The sequence below is a fragment of the Carcharhinus amblyrhynchos genome, chromosome 1 (genome assembly GCF_965287045.1).
Source record: "Carcharhinus amblyrhynchos chromosome 1, sCarAmb.v2.hapA, whole genome shotgun sequence".
Taxonomy (NCBI): domain Eukaryota; kingdom Metazoa; phylum Chordata; class Chondrichthyes; order Carcharhiniformes; family Carcharhinidae; genus Carcharhinus; species Carcharhinus amblyrhynchos.
Window position 1 is genome coordinate 122649575 of NC_137324.1, and position 22127 is coordinate 122671701.

General features: G+C 40.2%; 1 protein-coding gene across 3 annotated transcripts in view; it reads right to left on the minus strand.

Annotated features, from left to right (window-relative positions):
* Nucleotides 1-22127, minus strand: part of acox3 (acyl-CoA oxidase 3, pristanoyl) — a 171084-nt gene that overhangs the window by 8375 nt on the left and 140582 nt on the right. For all 3 annotated transcript variants that reach the window (XM_080191896.1, XM_080191877.1, XM_080191887.1), the window contains exons 15-17: nt 7176-7350; nt 6004-6071; nt 5038-5124 (exon numbers count right to left, since the gene is read on the minus strand). In XM_080191896.1, the coding sequence (XP_080048022.1) occupies nt 5038-5124; nt 6004-6071; nt 7176-7350 (330 nt within the window). The remainder of the gene's footprint in view (nt 1-5037; nt 5125-6003; nt 6072-7175; nt 7351-22127) is intronic.

A 22127-nucleotide genomic window follows, 5' to 3' on the forward strand; every position in this document is an offset into this window, starting at 1 on the left:
TGCCTTGTATATTACAGACAGGTTTTGGGGAATGAGGATATAAATTATTTGCCACAGGATTTCTAGCCTCTGACCTCTTCTTGTAGCCAGAGCTTTTAATATGGCTAGTCCAGTTCAGTTCCAGGTCAATGGTAACCCCCAGGATGTTGACAGTGGGGGATTTAGCGATGGTAATGCCATTGAATTGCTGATGGTTAGGTTCTCTCTTGTTGGAGATGGTCACGCCTAGTATTTGTGATGTGAATGTTACTTACCACTGGCTATCGTCCAAGTCTTCTGCTTTTGGACACAGACTGCTTCAGTATTTGAGTCGTCGCAAATGGTACTGAACATTGTGTAATCATCACTGAACACTTCATTGATGAAGCAGCTGAAGATGATTGCCTAGGACAGAGATGATTGGCCTCCTCCTACCACAATCACCTTCTTCCTTTGTGCCAGATATGACTTCAAGCAGTAAAACCTCTCCCCCATCACCCCCACGATTCCGACAGACTCCACCTAGGGTTCCCTAATACCACAAATGCTGCATTGATGTCAAAGGAATTCACTCTCACCTCTTAAGTTCAGATCTTTTGTCCAGATTTGAACAAGGCTGAGTGGCCCTTACGGAACCTAAACTACTATTTAGTGAGCAGATCATTGCTGAGTAAGTGCCACTTATTAGCAGTTTTGATAATGGCTGTGGTTTTCATTCATTGCAGGACTATCTTAAGGGAACAATTTCAGCAGGAACATCTTCAATGACCTTCCCTCTACCATAAGACTGAAAGTGAGGATGTTGCTATTGATTGTGTTATATTCAGGTCCATACACTAATTCAGCAGTCTATACGCACATGCAACAATACCGGACAACATTCAAACCAGGGCAAAAATGTGGCATGTAACAAATAAAGCAATCCAGCGATCTCCAATGATTGTCTTCAACAAGATAGAGTGCCTTGACCTTAGATGGCATTACTATTATTGACCAGAAGCTCAACTGGGCCTGTCTCAAAAATGATGCAACTAATACATCAGGTCAGAGGATAAGTTTTCCATGTTGAGTGGCTTCCCGTAGCCCCTCCAACACCTACAAAGCACAGGTTTGAGATATGATGGCGTTTGCTTCACTTGCCTGGATGGCTGCAGTTCCAATAGCACTCAAGAAGTTCATTACGATCCAGGACAAAGCAGTCCACTTGATCAGTGCTTTATCCATGAGTCAAACAGCCAACTTCACTACGACTACAATCCCGTGGTTGCAGGTACGAAACTTGCACTAGACACTTCACAAAACTTCTTCAACAGTGCCTCTTAAACAGGAATCTCTATCACCAAGAAGGGCAAGGGCAGAAGGTGCAAGTTTCTCTACAAGTCACATTCCATCCTCACTTGGAAACAAATCATTATTCTTTCACTTTTACTTGCTCAAAATACTGGAACTTGTTAGCCTAACAGCACTGTGAGAGTATCGTCACCAGACTTCAGCAGTTCAAGATAAAGGCCCACCACAAAGTCCTCATTAGAAATGGGCAATAAATGCCACCCTTGCCAGAGATGCTCACAACCAGGGGATTTTTTTTTATAATGCATTCAGTAATTTTTTTTCGTTTGGAAAGGAAAAACATAGAACAATCATGTTCTTAGATCTAATTTACTGATGAACTAGTGCAACAATGTATGGTGATTAGTCTTCATAATGACTTATGACTCTTCATAATGGAGTTCATCAGCACCCTCTCAAGGCCAATTAGGGTTCAGTAATAAATGCTGGCCTAATAGTTCCCACATTCCATTAAAAACAGAACAGAACTGATGGCATATTGGGACCATATCCAGTTTGACAAACTGACAGTGCTAGTAGGGGGCCTTCCAGGTGAATTTTCCAGGGGATTGGCAGAGGGACAGCCAATTACAAGGGCGCTTCCTGGTTAACTGTCCAATTAGAAGTTCGTGTGAGGGAGCAGCAGAAGACTGATGGGGACACAGCATTTATATGGACACTGGTGACAAAGAAAGTGCCTGTTTTGGATAACAAAGCTGTAGAAAGAAATGATGGAGTAAGATAGAAAGGCTGAAGGGGAAAAGCAGCCCAATGATTTATGTATGTGGCACTTGAGGTGAGGCTGGAAACTGTGAGAACATGGAGGCATGTGCTCTTTCCAGACGATGACAGAAGCAGGCCAGTCAGCCTCAAAAAAAGACTTAGCTGAATATTACAGATGAGGCACAGAATGACAGTGTCATGATAGCTCCCTGGAAAGCTCACACACATCTGTGGGGTCCTTTTGTGCTAGTCACATATCAGCTGCACATTGAATAAGTGAAACTCCTTACAATTAACAAATACATGTGGGTGGACTGGCGGAGCGTTGATCATAACATTGAGTGTGGTCAATTACACTCTGAACCTGTTGAAATCCTATCACTGAAGTGAAACCTAAAGCCCTCTGGGTTTGACTGGCTGCATTGATTTGAGTTTGATGTACTGGGCTCTCTCTCATACAAAGCATCCACGTTCTGGCTGATACAGTGCTGCACTGCTGATTGTGAAAACCAACAGACATTAGCTGCTGATCCCTGAAATGAGCTGGATGCAAAATAAACTACACAAACCTCAGAAACAAAGATATGGGACGCAGGACATGGGAAGAATAAGTGGGTCATTTCTGGTACAAGTTAATACCTATTGTAGGGATATTAAATCAAAATGAATTTTCTAGGACGAGATGGGAAACATAGAAACTAGAAGCAGGAGTAGGCCATTCAGTCCTTTGAGCCTGCTCTGCCATTCATTTTGATCATGGCTGATCATCGAATTTAATATCCTGATCCCCCATATCCCTTGATCCCTTTAGCCCCAACAGCTATATCTAATTTATTCTTGAAATCAGATAAAGTTTTGACCTCAAAATTATTGACTATTGAAATATTGATAAACTGTTCCATATGGAGAGAATCGATTACAGTTTTGAGAAATATTTTTATTTATCAATGCCACAAAATTTGGGATTACAAATGTACACTTAACATTAAAAATAACATCCAAGTATTCCATATGCCGTTTGCAATGGTTAGCTGGGTGGGAGCCCTATTTGCAGGTGTCTTGCTAATAGTGACATCAGGTCTTCCTCCACAGGTTAATGACCACTGGATGTGACAGCCCTAGATTTTGTAGCACTGTTGCTCTGACAGGTCAAGAAAGTTGACCCTTGGCTTGTACATCCTGTGCACAGGATAGGGGTGTTTCCTGGCTGGTACTCTTTGCCATTCCCTCTGCTGCAGCCAGATGCTGTTCCCTATGATGGATGCACCATTTGTTGCTCCTAGAGAGTTTGTTGTACTTACTGCTGTGGATATTACATTGAAAAGTACTGCAGCTTCTCCTCAGTGGATCGCTGCATCTTGGAATACCTAGAACCCATGTCCCCATAAAAGGAAATATATTTCAACGTTAATTGCTGTTTTTATCTCTCTAAATAGCCTCAATGCAATGGTCCCTCTTATTACAAAATCTCCAAAATAATCTACTGACTGAGTTGTTCTTGCCAGTGCTTGCGTCGCATTGTGGCTGACCTATTTATTTCTGCCTTTTCTTTTACAGTGCTGACTTTCCTGATCATGGACAATGGCCTGTGCTCCATTTGGAAAGAGCACGAAAATGGTTGATAATTAGCTCTTAAATTGCCTTAATAGGCTGCACTTTGGGAATTCCCAACTTGCCTGGGCAAAACCAGAGGGCAGAAGGAAGACATTGGGTTCTTTTATTCATTCGTGGGACATGGGTGTCACTGACTGGCCAGCATTTACTACCCATCCATAGTTGCCCTTGAACTGAGTGGGTTGCACAATCATTTCAGAGGGCAGTTAAGATCCAACCACGTTGCTGTGGGTCTGGAGTCACATGTAGGCCAGATCAGGTAAGGATGGCAGATTTCCTTCCCTAAAGGTCATTAGTGAACAAGATGGGTGTTTCCATCAATCAACAATGGTCTCATGGTCATCAGTAGACTCTCAATTCCAGATTTTTTAAATTGAATTCAAATTCCACCATGTGTTGTGGTGGGATTCAAACCTGGGTCCTCAGAACATTAGCTAAATTTCTGGATTAATTGTCCAGCAATAATGCCACTTTATTGCACTTCTACCAGCATGCTGCCCACGGATCTGCCTCCAACTAGCGAGTAGAATTCTATGCATGATGTGGAATGGTGAGAGATGATTTGTGCTCCTGATCACCCACAAAGTGCACCTCATTAATCCATGATGTCTTTGATTTCTGCTGCAAAGATTAGCAAGTAAAGGCTAGACTTTTCTCTATAGGAAACATGCAATGATAGAGGGCTAATTACTCACACACACTATTGGAACTGAACCTTGGATGAATGTAATTTGAACATTACAGTTCAGTCACACTGCTGTGATGGGCAAACATGGCATTTGTCTACCAAGTCATCCATCTGTTTTCTTGGCTCATTGATAGCCTTGTTGAGTGCGGGGAAAGCAGAAATGAGGAAAGAGGAAGAATGTACATTTAAAAAATTGCATTCTCAAATAAGTTAAAAAACTGCCTTATTCTTATGAAAGTCAAAGCAGCTGTCATGGTTTAGATTAGAATAACCCGTTCATTGATTAACAATTAACATTTTTAATATAGGGCTTTTATTATAAAGGTAAAGTAAATGTTTATTTTTAAGTGCAAACCAATAGCTATGGAAATCTTTTTTGTATTCTACAAGTATAAATCTCTTACTGAATTTTACTGTTTCTGAACTAGTGTTAACATATTAGCCCAGAATATTCAATATTGCTACTTCCTCATTGCTCATTTTCCAGTTTGTTTTGACAAGCTATGAAATTCCTAATGGAGTTGCTAGTAATGTTGCTCATAAATTTGAAATTCCTTATTGACCAACACATTAGTGAGCACTTGTTATGTCATAAATCTTTCTTGATCTCTTTCTCCACATAGCATATTCAGAAGTGCAAGGTGAAAAAAAAGCACAGGCTACTGTACCAAGGGGAAAAAAAAGACAACCAAGACGTTCTTTACCTCTCCGTCAGCTTTCCCAATTGGTGAATTCAAAATAAAGTCAGGAGGAGCGAGGACATCCACTAAAGCCACTGAATCATCTTTCAGCTATTTAAATACAAATATTTATTTGTTAGTCATGCTTCAAATGTTAATTTTATTGCTTAAAAAAATCATCATACTGGATCTAGTTCTTAAACTAGAAAGTGAAATAAAGTTGTGTGCTCATCTTTCATTTGAACAGTCTTAATGGTAATTCTTCATTATACAGAGTATTAATTAAGTATGGTAATGAATGAGGTTTGGGTTTGGACAGTACAGTTAATGGGCAATTATTTGACCTTTTACGATCACAGTTATTTTAAATATTTACAACAAAACAGCAGAAATATACACTGCTGCCCTTTTTGTGCTCATCAAGCTGAGACACTCTGGTAAAGGGAAATGGCTTTCCATTTTGGGTGTCTTGCAGAAACCCAATAAGCAATGATAAAGCAGGTGTAGTATAATTAAGATACAAAATATAGTTATACTTCTTTCCTCCAAAAAATATGCTGGAGTTTCAAGTTTAGAAGAACTCTTATTATACCAATGTGACATTTTTCCATCTGGTGGTCTATCCTAGTGAGATTAGTGCCAAGTTTGGGGCTGTGGTGTAATGTCAGCCAACATCTACTTGGAACTAAGTTTGGTTTCTGCAAACATATTTCACATGTGGGCCTAATAGTCAGCAAATAGAAGAGACTTTCCTTTTGTTTGTATATAGGAATGGAACCAAAAATCCAGAGGAGGAAGGCTATCTAAACAACTGCATAATTTCCTTGGAAACATGTTTTCCATTTGTTTAATATTTTAAATATCATATGAACAGATATTGCAAAATTTTCCAGAATCAGTTATACAGTTGCTAAACTAATTTTTCTTTAACCAGATATTTATTTAACCCAAATACTGAATGATTAGCAGATTAATAGTATATAACATAACCTGAGCACAGAGATTTAGAACAGTATTTTGCAGTCTTCTTGCAGGTTGGTTGCCGGTGAAATATCCTCCTGTAAATGGACAATGAATTAACATGATTGTTCATTGTTGTTTGGAAAAAGTTGTTTGCAAATTATAAAATCCTTTGACAATCCAGTGACAAAATCTTCAGGTTCTAATAATCTATAAGGATCATATTGGACCTCCTACATCTACAGGGCAGCCTCACCTCTGGATCATTTGGATGATGTGGAGATGCTGGCGTTCGACTGGGGTAAACACAGCAAGAAGTCTCACAACACCAGGTTGAAGTCCAACAGGTTTATTTGGTAGCCACTAGTTTTCGGGGCTTTGTCTCTTCGTCAGGTGAGTAGGGGCAAAGCCCCAAAAGCTAAAGGCATTTGCTACCAAATAAACCTGCTGGACTTTAACCTGGTGTTGTGAGACTTCTTGCTATGCATTTGGATTGCTTGTATGGACTACACACAACACAAAATAAATTGCTTAAATAAATGGTCAGCAAATTATGGATAGTGCATGTCTGAATTTCCAATATGAGTTCCCAACGGCACAACACTCAAAAATGTTACCTGCAACTGAAGGTTATCTACATTATTTAAGGATTAAATTTTTATTTTTGTTGGGCCCTGCCACATGCTCCGGATTCAATGGGAGGACCACCAAACAAATGCTAGTGTCCTTGAAATAAGGTTCACAAGCATTCAAGCAAAACTAATCAATGGTTCAATTAACTAAATGAATCATGATCTGCAATCCAGTCAGGCCTAACGCAAAAAGGGTTCACTTTCTTCAGCTTGATTTCTTTTCCATCAAATCTTGTTTGGGAAGTGTTTCTAAGTTCATTGTACCTTAGGCTGGAGACATTGGTTAAGAAGTGAGACATGAAAGTTCAGAAAGAATAGTGAAATCCAATTATAATGACTAAAAATAAAGAAAATTACGATGAGGAAAAGGCTAAAACATTGGATAAAATTACAGTTGTTGACAGTCTGAGATGACGGTCCTTCCTGAGTACATTTATAGACTGAACACAAGTTCACCCCAAACCAGACAGCACAGTACAGCATGCCAGCTTTACATAGGCAAATTCTACATTAAATATGGAGACAGGAAATTAAAATAAGGCAAATGATAGCAATTCAAATCACACTCACCTTGGTACAACACTGCTGTATGTTTATTAAGAGCCCAGAGACCATACAAGGAACTGAGCCGCTCCAGCACAGGCTGTAAGTTGATTGGTGTGTCAGAACTATGAATAAAATCATGAAATCTTTGCAACACATTGTACTCGATGAATACAATTGCCAGAGATCTGCAATAATATACCTATAAGAGAAAAACAAAATAATTTCATATAACAGTAGTAACTAATAGGAAATCTGTAATTTAATAAAGTTAACCTAATTTTTTTCAAAGGTACAACCAATAGCAAGACTGCTGCCAACTCTTCAATATTTGACCTGCTGGTGATGATGAAAGTTACTAGAAGTATTCCTAGTTTGCTTCCTTTCTCCACTTTTCCTGATATGGCAATTTTATGTGGAACTTAATTTAGATGATGGGATCATACCCAACGGCTGGAGAATCTGCAAGAGCCCAGTGCTGCCTCTTTTTAAAAAAAAAATACACCAAATTAATTGCAAGTGAAGCACTTAATTGGGCCCTTTCTAGAATCAAGTATCTTGGGAACAGAATGCCAGCCTATTTACAGCTACAAGCCAATCAGATGCCAGCAGTGCTTCATTGCTCAGTAGCATCACTGGGAGACAGTGGCTGCTGCCAGTAATGCACCCACCCACCTTTTACAATAAACCCAGCTGAGCCCAAACTTTCCAACGCTTCAAAGATCTGTGGCAGTCGTGCTGTTTGGTAATGTGAAGAGCACAGCAAATCCTCAATGAATTAATTATGCCAAACATACTGAACATAAACTAGCAAGGTTGCACAATCTGTAATGTTTGTACTTTCATCCAGTTGTATTGAGAACTCCAGCGCTAACCTTAAACAAGAAATAGACTGTACTTCTAAATTCTCAGTAATATCACAAATTCGGTGAGCCACTATGTTATCGCTAAGTGGAATGCATTTCAGTTTTTCAGCTGACCTTTCATTAAAAATCGTGCAAACCATGTTAAATGCTGTAGTGTTTTAAACCGCCGTTCGCTAGTATTTTGCATCCTGATTTGCACTGGCACATTTAACAAAACCATACCTCAAGAAATCATCTTAATACTGCTTTGTTAACAATTTTAGTTCCTCCTTTATAGGCTGTTCACCAGAGGCTTTGGTGCTTTGTACTGAGCTGACAGTAGCACTGCTGTGTCCTGTCATGGATTTTCTAATGCAGCTTCCTCCAGCAGATTCTGATGTGGGATTCTGGCTAGTTGGTACACTACTTACCAATGTTTCCAGCCGTCGATTTCTTGTAACAAAATGATTCACGTCCACAGCACTCCTGTCTTGCTCATAAGTGAAAGAAACTTGCCTCCGGTGAATTCGCACCAAAAACACGTGCGTTTGGGATCCTTGGCTCCAAGTGCATCTGCAGAGTGTGCTGACCTGCTCACTGCTGCCTCTTACGGTTGGAAACTACTGTTAATGATGTTAATTTCAATTCTCACTGCACTGAAGTTGGCATCTCCATAAGATGTTACAAAACTCATCTTTTTTTTGCTTGAGACACACATCTGATGGTCTCAATAATTCAAATTTTTGAATTTTTTTAAAAGTCGGCTTACATTAACACTGCAATGAAGTTACTGTGAAAATCCCCTCATTGCCACACTCCAGCGCCTGTTTGTGCATACTGAGGTAGAATTTAACATGGCCAATGCACCTAATTACCACATCTTTCAGAATGGGGGAGGAAACTACAGCACCCAGAGGAAACCCATGCAAACACGGGCAGAACATGCAGACTCTGCATAGACAGTGACCCAAGCCGGGAATCCAACCTGGTCTTTGGCGCCGAGAGGTAGCAGTGCTAACCACTGCACCAGTGTGTATTTCACTCTATTCATCCACTGTATGGGTCATAAGCATAATTTCGAAGGGAGTAAAAATTGAGGCTGTGGGGTTAAGTCACATTTAGAGTAGTGTGTGCAGTTCTTAGCATTTAAGTATATAGAAAGTGCATTTAATTTACAGAACAGCATTTAATTCACTGGGTGCTAACAGGGATTGGAAGTTACAATTAGGTGAAGGGACTTGTGGTAGCTGAGCATGGATGCTCAAGTGGAGATTCAGAGAGATCTAAAATTTCTCTCTGAAACACTTGTGTTTTAATTGGGTGAATTTCAACTCTTGCTGCACAATAGGTCACGCTTTCCAATGCCCTGGGGCTGCAACCACTACTTTGAAAAATTTTGTTTTAAAATGCACCCTGCTTTTAAGAGACCAAGCTGCCTTCATAAGATATAGGAGCAGAATTAGGCTATTAGGCCCATCAAGTCCACTTTGCCATTCAATCGTGGCTGATGTGCTTCTCAACCCATTTTCCTGCCTTCGTCCCATAACCTTTCAACCCATTACCAATTAAAAATCTGTCTAACTCTTCCTTGAATTTATTCACTGTCCCAGCATCCACCGTACTTTGCGAGATTACAACCCTTTGGGAGAAGTAGTTTCTCCTCAACTCTGTTTTAAATTTGCTACACCTTATCCTAAGACTATGGCCCCTCATCCTAGAATGCCCCATTAGCGGAAGCATCCACTACACATATACTTTATCCATACCATTTATCATCTTGTATACCTCAATTTGATCTCCCCTCATTCTTCTAAATTTCAGAGTATAGGCCTAAACTGTTCAATCTCTCTTCATGTGACAAACACCTTATTTCTGGAAACAATCTAGTGAACCTCCTCCAATGCCACTACACCTTTCCTCAAATATGGGGACCAAAACGGTGCACAATACTCCAGGTGCGGCCTCACTAATGCCTTGTATAGTTGCAACAATATTTCCTTACCTTTATATTCTATTCCTTTAGCTATAAATGCTAACATTCCATTTACTTCCCTTATTATCTGCTGTACCTGCATGCTAATTTTCTGTGGCTCATGAACGAGGATACCCAGATCCCTCTGAACCGGAGCACCCCGAAGTCTCTCTCCATTTAGATAACAAGTTGCCTTCCCATTTTTTGATTTGATTTATTATTTTTCTTAAATTTATTACTGTCACGTTTATTACCATACAGTGAAAAGTATTGCTTCTTGTGTGTTATATAGACAAAACATACCATTCATACAGAAGGAAACAAGAGAGTGCAGGATGTACTGTTAAAGTCATAGCTAGGGTGCAGAGAAAGGTCATCTTCATGCAAGGTAAGTCCATTCAAAAGTCTGACAGCAGCAGGAAAGAAACTGTTCTCGAGTCGGTTGGTACGTGACCTCAGACTTCTGTACCTTTTTCCTGAAGGAAGGAGGTGGAAGACAGATGCATGACTTTACACTTGTCCAAGCTAAACTTCATCTGCCACATTTTGGCCCACTTACCTAACCTATCTATTTCACCTGTACCTATGCGTGTACCGCATGATGTGCGAACAATGTGCTGGGGCCTCCTGTTGTGTGCAGAGCTTATTGGCAGCGTTAAGGAGCAGGCAGCAGTGCTGGAAGCACACCAGCAAGAGTCACAATCATTCTGATCAGGTGGGCACACAAACTTTACATGTTGCCCACCTTGATCTGAATGAATGTAGGCAGGTCACAATTCGTTCAAAAAACAGGGCTAATTTTGAGCCCACCGGTTCCAGCACTGTTTGCTTTTCAAAGAAATTCAGTGTCTGCTGAAAGTATGCCAATTATGTTGTTTTAAAGAAGCCAAAGATATTTCTTTAGGTGCTGACAGACTATATTAGTGCCCTACGAATACAGATAACCAAGCATAATTCCCAGTGTGTACAGCTTTGTAAGGAATCCAGTTTGTGATGAGGACATTAGTTATGAAAACATATTAAAATACTTTATTTAACAAATAAGTCAATGTTGAAGAGTGGATGGAAACAAGCACACACAAATTCATCCCACAAAACTAATTTCTAAAAGGAAAACAATGGCAGACAAAAAGGAAATTCTTCCAAAATTTGATTTAAATCCAGCCAGCTGCCTGATATTTATCAATGCCTAGATACTCACATGGACATGTACCTCCCATTGTTCCAGGAACTCAGAATATTTTACAGTAGGTTCAAAATCTAGCGATCTATTTGGAAAATGTTCTAATGAAGAACAAATGGTCAGCTGGACAGTAAAGTGGTACGAATTTCTTGCCTTTGCTATAGGGAAGGGAGATGAATTGATTAATTTCTGGAGAATTTTGTGCCATTAAAAGTAGAAAAAAAATTCAGGACTTGATTGAATTGAAAATAGTATGACATTCAGGCCATTTACCAAAATCATGATCTTGCGGATTGATATTAATAATGTGCAAAAAAAATCTGAAAGACTATTTGTTTATTCTTATTTGTATGTTGTATGGGAATGACTGAATCTATTCACGGAAAACACAGGTTGGGTAAATATATACTGGTAAGTTGTGGCACGGAAATACTATTTTTGTTTTCATAGCTCAAAAATGATGACAACAAGACAAGTGTTGGAAACAGAACATCCTACTTCATTAAACTGAGGCCTTTCTGATAAAGATGCAAATAATTAATTCATGAAAGGAAAATAAGACATGTTAAAGCAAAGGCATTAAAGTAGAAGGACAGGTTAGATTATGTAATCCAGCAAACATTCTTTAACACACAGATCCTAAAGGAACAAATTGAATGAAAATGCAAATTCAACTTGGTAAGGCACGGTATTTGTTACCGAAACATTGCTGTACGATGGTCAGGACCATGAATCACTTACACCTGTTATAAGATCTACAAGGAGTGTAACTAGGAGAGAAGAAATAGTCTGAGTAATTCAATATTAAATTACTTCAAGAATAGAAAATATAGCAAGAAGTAATCAGGCAGTCAACACTCCATAGGCAAAATGATAAAATCGAAAAGGATGTAAGTCTAAACATGTGCAGTTTAGGTCGTTGGCCATGGTAAACTGCTCCTTAGTGTTCTAATATATATATAGGTTAGATGGATTAGCCATGGTAAATCTGTGGGATTATGATAGGGTGGAGAGAAGACCTGAGTAAGATATTCTGTCAGACAGTCAGTGCAGACTTGATGGCCGAATGGCCTCCTTCTGCACTGTAGGGATTCTATGAGTCTTTTCTATTCTAGGATTCTAAAATTGGTGGCTTTCCTGGCTGCAGTGCAAAGTGGCAAAACACAGAAATGAAGAGATGAGACAAATGTAGTGAGTAGCTTTAATGGGGCATATTAAATTTTATTTAGATGGATCCAGAACTAACAAGGGACAGGCAGAATTAAATTTAATAAGAAGCAATGAGCTAGTTTTAGTTAATAGCCTAATCATGTGTGAACATACATCTAATACGCTTCCATCTCATGTCATGATTTTGATGAGCCAGGGTTCATACCTTGGTATTTCTATAGACAATACTCTTCCACATGTCTTTTAGTTCTTTCAGTGCTAGGCTGTGCTACTGCTTTGAAAGGACCTTCTCCCAAGTTTACTGCTCTAAGTAGTACTACAGGTAGATTATTTTTATTTCAATTTAATATTGCTTCTTAAACTGAATTTCATTTTAAATTGTCTTGCTGTCTCCTGTCAGGTGCACAACATAGTTCTCTCAAATACCTTGAGCCTCTGCTCCTATATGTCATCTATTCACAGAGAATCTAGCAATTTCTATTAAAATTCCTAAAGCACGATAATTTATCTAAAGCTCTAAAACATTTCATCAGTTTCCTGGTGAAGACAGAAAGCAAACAACACCAGGAGCAGCACTGTTGTGATAATAACAAGTGACTGAAGCACTGGCTCATAATATGCCCATTCTGCATGTTTCTGGCATCTATGGTGCACTTGAGCTAGCAACTTCATAAGCATTGGTTGCCATGTAAGCTGCAATAGAAGTGGCTGGAGCTGGTGCATAAACTATTTTGAACTGCTCTGTTGTCCACAGCAGCTGAAATTTGCGGCCTGTGCATCTAATTGAGAATTTTTCAATTTGATCTGTTGAATTCCTCCATGGCCCCCGCTGGTAGATTTAATTTCAGGCAGTTGGGTAGAATTTGGAAGCAGTCCAAAAATGCTTGCCATGGCACATTGGGAAACCCACTGGAGGTCAGCATGAAATTGATTTGCATCCTACTAATGGACTGCAAATGAAGGCCTGTCCAGAATCTCCCACCTACACCCAATTCTTCACGATGCCAGCTGGAAAACATGCCAGTCTAGAACAATGGCACAGTAGTTAGCACTGCTGCCTCACTGTGTCAAGGTTCAATTCTGGCTTCGGGTCACTGTGTGGAATTTGCATGTTCTCTCCGTGTCTGTGTGGGTTTCCTCCGATGCTCCGGTTTCCTCCCACACTCCATAGATGTGTGGGTTAAGTTGATTGGCCATGAAAAATTGCCCTTTAGTGTCAGGGCGACTATGAGGGTAAATAGGTGGGGTTAGTTTATAGAACAAAGAACAAAGAACAACACAGCACAGGAAACAGGCCCTTCGGCCCAACGAGCCCGCACCGCCGTCCCACTGTCTCAGTGTCCTACATGATTCTAGTCTACGCCTAATGTGCGAGGATCAGGGAGGTCCAATTTAGGGACAATTTAGTACCCAATCAATCAGCCTAAAAGCACATCTTTGGGGATGTGGGAGGAAACCGGAGCACCCGGAGGAAACCCACGCAACCACGGGGAGAACGTGCAAACTCCCACAGACACAGGCCCAAATCCATGTGTCCGCACAGCAACAGAGATAGTCTCTGAGCTGTCATGTTGCCCTCGAGATGGTCCAGTTTAAGCACACTAACGACATGAAGCAATAGGCAACTCCCGAAGCAACGTCCAAGAGCAGCCCACTACAACCTGCCGCATGCATGCCCCTTGCTGGACTTAAATACCTGTGGAGACAAAAAATTCATTATTAAACAGGCAAAGACTGTAACATCCCTAAGGCAAAACGTATTCCCAAGCCTACAATGTTTAGTAAGGCCTACTATATCCCCCTATATGTAGCCCGCTCATGTGGCTGTCTAAGTGACTCTTAAACAACCCTAGCGTGCCTGCTTCCACCACCTTACTCGGCAGTGCATTCCACACCCCCACTACCCTTTGCGTGAAAAACTGCCCTCTAATATTTGTCTTATACCTAGCCCCCCTCACCCTAAGCTCGTGACCCCTCGTTCTATCCATTTCTAATAACGGAAAAAGCTTACCACCATTTACTCTATCTATCCCCTTCATAATCTTATAAACCTCTATTAGATCCCCCCTCAGCCGACGTCTCTCAAGGGAAAACAGCCCAAGTTCATTCAATCTTTCCTCGTAAGACAGCCCTTCCATACCAGGCAGCATCCTGGTAAATCTCCTCTGCACTCTCTCCAGGATCTCTACATCCTTCCGGTAGTACGGCGACCAGAACTGGACGCAGTACTCCAAGTGAGGCCTAACCAACGTTCTATACAACTGCAACATCAGACTCCTACTCTTATATTCTATACCTCTTCCTATGAAGGCTAACATACCATACGCTTTCCTCATCATATTCAGAATGAATGCATGGTGAATGTAATACCTTACTTGGAAGGTTAGGTAACTTATCACCACAATTTTAATGCAAATACAAATCAGAATTTAAGTTTGTTTTAACAGCTTGACTTTAAACTCTCTACCATTATATCTTCCAAGGCTTAAGGGTGGAGGTTTCCACTCCAGCCTGTGACAGGCAGGGCCAGAGAATTTGTAAAGAGGCCAGAAATCAGAAATCCATTGGCGGAAAACACTTTTGGAGAAGCTGATTTTGCCTTCTCCAAGAGAATCCTGTCCTCTTCTGCCAGCCTGATGGCATTCTCCATGAATTTAGTCAGATTCAGTATACTGAACTTCCCTCCTCCATTCTGGGATCTCTCATTCTTTGGCAAGCTTGGCATGGAAGAGGGTGGAATATGATGAAAAGAGATGGAGGAGAGGTTGGGAAGCATGCGTGTCCACTGTTTGTGCTGAGCCCTCCCCAGTAAAGGGTGAGGATGGAGTTTGTGCAGCATGACAGATGAGATGCTGACGATACAGAAGTGCCAGTGAGACAGATGATGCGTCCCCTACTGTTATTGTGCAAAATCCAGGAGCAGTGTAATCTTTTGAGTGCATGACGCCATAATGTGAGCGTGAGATTGGAGTGAGGCAATGTTGACTTACTCTGGCAAAGTGGATGAGATCATTTGTCTTCTTCCTTCACTGGATTGCATTTTGAGGGCAGTTATCTGATGTCCTCACCATCCTGGTCTCCCAGGCTGGAGAGATGAGGCAGGAGGCTTTCTGGAGCCATTCCTGGGGTTGAGCATATTTCTTCACTGCTGCATACCATCTATGAGAGCCTCCAGGCAAGTGTTGCTCCAGGAGTTGTTTTCACCCTTGCTGCAGTCATTTCCACATGTCTTCTTTACAGCTGGGCTGGAGAGAATTTGCTTGGTGTTTAAATATAGTGCACATCCCCTTGACCCCATTACATGATGGTGGCATGGACTAATCAGTTTCCGACCTGCCATTTTATTCAGAGAGAAATTTGCCTCTGCATAATTAATGGACAAGTCTGCAAAACTGTGTGTAATTTCCTGCTATGTTGCCCTGCAGGAAATACTGTGCAGAACCCATCCACTACTGCACTTAATTTCAAAAATGGCAAATTCCTCATAAAATGTTTGATGTCGGCCCTCACTGATAATAGCAGTAGCTCAGAAAATAAAAGGATTACATATAGAATATGTAATCACAGATAACTTGGTGGTTTGATATTAGTATGGTTTTAAAAGAATAACATTACAAGTTCTCTCTGATATATTCAGATCATTACATTTTATATTACGCGTCTTCCTCCATTTTTGTTTTAGGGTAATTGGATGCTAACATGTTTGTGAAAATAAACTGTAAAAACTATAGGCTTGTTATTTAACTTATTGCATTAAATGTGCAGTAGAACAACAAATGTTGCCAGAAACTATCTTGCTGGGTGTGCTGTTGTAAAACAGGCAGGGGAGGAAATTTTTAACAATAGCGTCTGATTAATCCTGCTGTATATGTTGTTAATTATTTACTAGACATTAAAAAACCATTTTTACCTTCCTAATTTTACTGGCAACTCACACAGCACACATTTGGGTCACATGTGGTAACATCAGAGTAAGAACCACAAAGCAAAGCGCCACAAGCATTTTTTCTTGTCTGGACAAATGAATAACTTGCATTAAAATAATGCCTCAATGACGTTTAAGTTGCAGTTACAGCAGAAGCTCACCATTACATTAACAGTCTTCAAACCAAGCTACAGAGAAATCATTGTACTTCTGATGGACTAATATAAAGTCCTCAAAGAGAAATAACCCATTTATCTAAGTCTGGCAAATTTGGTTGCAGGTTGACAGTCAGGTTTAGAGACATGCAGGCATACTCTTAGAATTAACTAAAACTGCAAAGTCTGTCAGCAAAGTGCACCAAAAAGATTCCTGCTGCTTATCCCATGGGGTCTACTTTTACCAATAGAACACTCACTTGCAGCATTTTCTGGAGCCAAGTGGGATAAATTCTAATTCCCAATAATAAGTCCATTCTGCTAGGTTTCATTCATGGTCCAGACACTGGTCACTATGGCATTTAATAAAGGTTGAGTCTATCCTGCAGGTTAACATGATTCTAAGCTTTCCTAACCTAGTGTCACCTGGAACAATCAAACTCTAAAAGTGAGACAATTTAATTCCCACTTCCCTCTACAGGAAGTTAGTGCTCTACAGGAAGTTAGGAATAGTTAGCGCTTGGGATACAATATTGTCCTTGATTCACACACCAAAAATATTGCATAATGTTCACTGGGCTCTTCTTAAGAGAATGCAATTAAACTGTACAAGCAGAGGTGGCGATCTTGGGTTCCCAGCCACACTGGAGGGAAGACAAGTCAGAAACAGAGCTATAATGATGTACCCATAATCCAGCAATCCATGTTCTCTTCCAGTATAGCCCCTTCAACATTATACCAAACGGATAATCGCTTCTTTAGAGTGGCTCTTGGTGGTATTGAACGTCCTGCAAACTCTATGCTACTTTAATTATTCCGACAAACAAACACAATGATGAAGGTCATCTAGACTCAAAACGCTGGCTTTATTCTCTCCCCACAGATGCTGACAGACCTGCTGAGATTTTCCAGCATTTTCTTTTTTGTAACAAATACTATTCCATTATTACAACCACATTAATGATTAGTTATGCCCATATAAAATGCTGATTAAAAGTGGACATTAGTTTTAAAAGTCTAGCAAGTTGTTTAATATAAGTTAATCCTGAATCCAGTATCAGCTGCCTGCCAAACATTTAGGTACAACTGGGAGGAAAACTGCCCCATGATCATGCATACTGCTGACTGCTATCCAGGAAACGGCTGCAATGGCTTCATTCCATAATGCCCACATTATTTTAAAAGAGGAAACACTGACTACAATATTAGGGATATCCTATATATTCCACTGAGACAGTCTTGGCCAGGACAACATATAATCTTTTTCTCAGTGTTTTATCGAGGTTAAGAATACTCAATCAATGTCTACAGAAGGGTGGTGATTATCCACAGTACATAATCAGAGTTTGTGGTACCTCTCAAAGAATGGAGTAGTTCTCAATTTGTTTGTGCCACACTTGATGGGGCCACAAGTAATAAGTGTACCTCTTCAAGTCAGTACCTCCAGTAAGTTAGAGCAGAGGTTCCCGAACTGGGGTCCATGGAAGTCTCCCATGTGGTCTGTGGCAAGGCAGGCATATTTGAAAAATGCTGCTGCACTGCTTGTTCAATCAGAGACTGGCTTCTCAGGAAATGTGGGGAGGCACAGAGTGGGCCTCACTGGGGGAAAAAGCAGCAGGCCTTGAGGTTGGAGCGGGTGGAGCATAGAGGGTCTCGGGGGCAGGAGGTGGTGTAGGACTACAAGTGCATGAGAAAGGAAGAGGGTGTTGTGTGAGTGGGAGGACATGTATGTATGTGAGAAGCGAAGTGTATGTGTGTGTGTATATACACATGACGGAGAAGGAGACATACTTGTGTGTGAGAGGGAGACGTACGTGTGTGTACGCATGAGTGAATGAGAGGGAGATGTGTGAGAGGGAGATATGTGTATATGTTGAGAGAGAGAGAGTGTGAGAGAAAGAAATAGAGGGGAAGTTATATCTGTGCGTGAGGGAAGGAGAGATGCCTGTGTCCGATGTGAGTATCAGCTTTCCATCATTACTCTTCCCATTTAAAATGACAAAGACTTACATTTTTTAAAATCAGGAAACCTTTTTGGTTACCCACCCCTTATCTGGGTATTACTTCCAGTGTTAATGTTAAGGGACCATGGGAAGGTAGCAGCCAGGGCTTAATGTGAGAGGGCCATGTTAGCTGTCTATTTGTGACAATGCTCCGCTTCCGAATTCCTACTATATACATAGACATCCCTGGAAAGGGCTTGTTTACAGTTGATTTTTACGTTTGCACCTATTCTGTGGCAAAAAAGGGCATTGTCATTATAAGAATGCTTGGGGTTCCGTGATACATTTGGAAGGTCACTAGCAGTGGGATTTTCCACACAACTGCTGTATTTTTCTCGGCAGTGGAGGCTAATGGTGGGATCTTCTGGTCCTGCTGTTGCCAACAGGGCTTCCCTTTGAAAGCAGCCCTTGCTATTGGGAAACCTGTGGTGGGGGTGCACTATCAGCTAGATTTGCAGATCCCACCTGTAAGAACAACTGGAAAATTCCAGTCTGGGGGTTCCGCAGCTCAAAGAGTTTAGGAAACCCTGAATTAGAACATGGCTGAACCGTACCTTAACTCCATACCCATGCCTAACAAATATTGATCAATTTTGACATTTTTAATTGGCATAGCTTCAACTCTTTTAGGGGCAGGGAAAGTGCAGATTTCCACCAGCACTTCTTCTCTGAATGGTCTAACTCAGTTCTATGATTACACTCCTTAAATGTCAACATAATTCTGGTGCATTAGCCTAGTGCAAGGAAATTAGTATCTCAATTGTCCACATCAAAGCGGACAGAAACAGTTAACATTTCAAGTCAATGATCCTTCATCAGACCTTCTGAAAAGTTAATTATTTTCCCATCCCCACTCGTGTTCTTAGATCTTCTGAGTATTATCAGGATTTTCCATTAAGAAGCACCATAATCCCCTCTAATACTAGTAGTCATCTGTTCAGATGTTGACAATAGTCAATCTTCAAAGGATAGATAGATACATGTGAGGTCTGCACACGGTAAGACACTGGACACAACTGCATTCTGACAGAGTCATACAAGGGCCAGCTCATGGAGACTGAGGTCCTACATGAGTAATGTTGCAAAGGACTCAGGTGAGGACTTCAATGGGACAGCCAACTGAAGAAGGCATATGGGTGTGCACAATTAACTGTATGGAGCATTGGCAAGTCTGACAGCAAACCTGTAGTTAGATTAAGGAGCACTGAGGAGTCAAACAACAATTTGGCACAGGGCTTTGAAGTGAGCTTGGAATCAATCCTTTCTTCACTTCACTTGAGGACTAAATCATGACGCAGCAACTTCCACTGCAACACAAACAGGAGACATAGAAAATCTAGGTGCTGGGGTGGAAGCTCAGACTGAAATCATGCAAGCTTAGTCTGCTGATACAAAGTCCTCAGGCTTATTAATAGGGGCACAGAACACAAAAGGAAGCAGGCTGTATTAAACCTGTATAAATCACTGGTTCAGCATTGGGCACCACAATTTAGTAAGGAATTGAAAACAATAGAGGAAGTACAGAAAGGGTATATGAGAATGGTTTCAGGGACAAAGAACATCAGTTATGGAGAAAGATTAGAGAAGTTGGAATTGATATCCTTAGGGAAAACTGCGAGGTGATCTGATGCCGGTATTTAATATCATGAGGAGTCTGGACAGAATAGATAGGGAAAAACTGGTTCCACTGGTGGGAGAATGGCGAACCAGAGGGCAGAAATTTACAGTAATTGGCAAAACAAACAGTGGTGACACGTGGAAAAGATTGTTTAGGCAGCAGGTGAATAGAATCTGAATGTGGTGAGAATCTAGCTGAGGCAGGATCAATTAAGGCTTTAAAAATAAATGGGACCATTCTGAAAATGAAAGGTTGCAGGGCAACATGGAAAAGATAGGGATGTGTATTGTGTAATGAGCATTCACTGCATGATGCATTTCATCTTCATACACAAAATGTGCATGTTCTTTAACAGCTATGTTATGAAAAAATTAAACTGTAAATTTATTTCTGATTTATTTCATTTTTTTGAATTCATTCTCAGGTGTCTTTAGCAAGGTTAATATCTATTGCTTATCTCTAATTGTCCTTGAATGCATGCTGGTGAGCCTCATTGAATATCCATGTGGTGAAGATGCACCCACATTTTATTAGATGACAATGAGAATCGGGTATGGTTTGAAGGAATTCTTGAAGGGGATGGTTTGACGTGCACTTATTATCCATGTCCTTCTAGATGGCAGAAATCATCACTACGTGAGGTGTTATCGAACAAGCCATTGAGAGTTGCTGTAGTGTATCTTGTAGATATTACTGATGCAGCCATAGTGCCTCATAGTTTAAGAGGTGAATGTTTAAGACAGTGGAATGGGCAGCAATCAAACAGAAAAGCTTTGTCCTGGATGGTGACGGATGACAAAATACTAATGTTTCAATCAATGTAAGAAATATTGTTGTTTTGAAATATTTTAGTCACTCATAATGTATTCCAGATTTTGTATTGCACAGATTTATAGATACGTTGTGAATAATTTACTTTTGACCCATATTCTTTATGCATTCCTTAAATCATTTAATCTCAATTGAGTTTGTCATCTTCATCTGTATTCAATTAGCCATGTGGCTTTATTTTTGGCAAAAGAAGTACAAAAACAACTTTTGTTAAGTCTCAGGCCCAACATCCTGGTGGTTGTATTGTTGTATATCAAAAGTGAAATGATCACTTTCCAATAAAGATAAAATTATTAATGTTAAGATTTACAATGTAAATCAAACCAGTGATTCTGATTGAATTAAAAATCCAAACATGGGATTACTGATTACATATTTAAATCACCGCACAAAAAAAAATGTGAATAGCAAACATATGTTTCTTTAGTGTAAGTTCAGTGTGTGCCGAAAGCAGGCTTTCCTATGGATTTAACGTCTGTTTTTACTGTGATATCTGCTGCTATGCAACACAACACACACTTTTTTGCCATTTTCAATAGAATGAAACATCAGTTGAAATCCTCCTCAGAAAATGTTTTCCTTATGAGATCAGAAGTAAAAGAATGAGTGAATTCAGCTGTTGCCTTAGATCTCTGAAGATTGCTTACATAGCATCACAATGGTCATGCAATTTAAAGTTATATGTCCATCCAACTTTTGGTGAAGTACAAAGATATAAATTAATATGAAATTATTAAAAATAATCCTTATTTTAATATTGGAGTTTAATCGCAGCTTTTATACTACCAAATATATATTCATTAGGTATGGACACATTCAGAAAAACTGAAACTGATTTGAATTTTAATTTATTTTTATGATTTGAACTATGTCACTTTACTGTAATTTTCCCTGTTCTGCAGCTTCAGGTTAAGATTCTTGCATTCCATTTTATTGAAAAATTACAGTTAATAGCCAAGTTGAATAAGCAACAGTATTGCATCCTGAGCACTTTATCACTGGATTGACAGCTATGAATAAATCCTTGTTTAAACAAGTACCCTCAACATCATCTTGCCTCTCCCGAACCTGTATGCATCACCTCGTTTCAAAATTCACTGCCTCACATGCACCCAATACCATATCATCTCTAGACATGAACATATCCCACCTCTTATGACTTTCCCTCCTATCTTATCTGCGCACCCAGTTGCCAACCTTCCCAGAATGGCCGAATATCTAACAGCACCTAGTGGAGGACCGCACCACTGAGCCTCCCATTGCTAACAATATGTCAC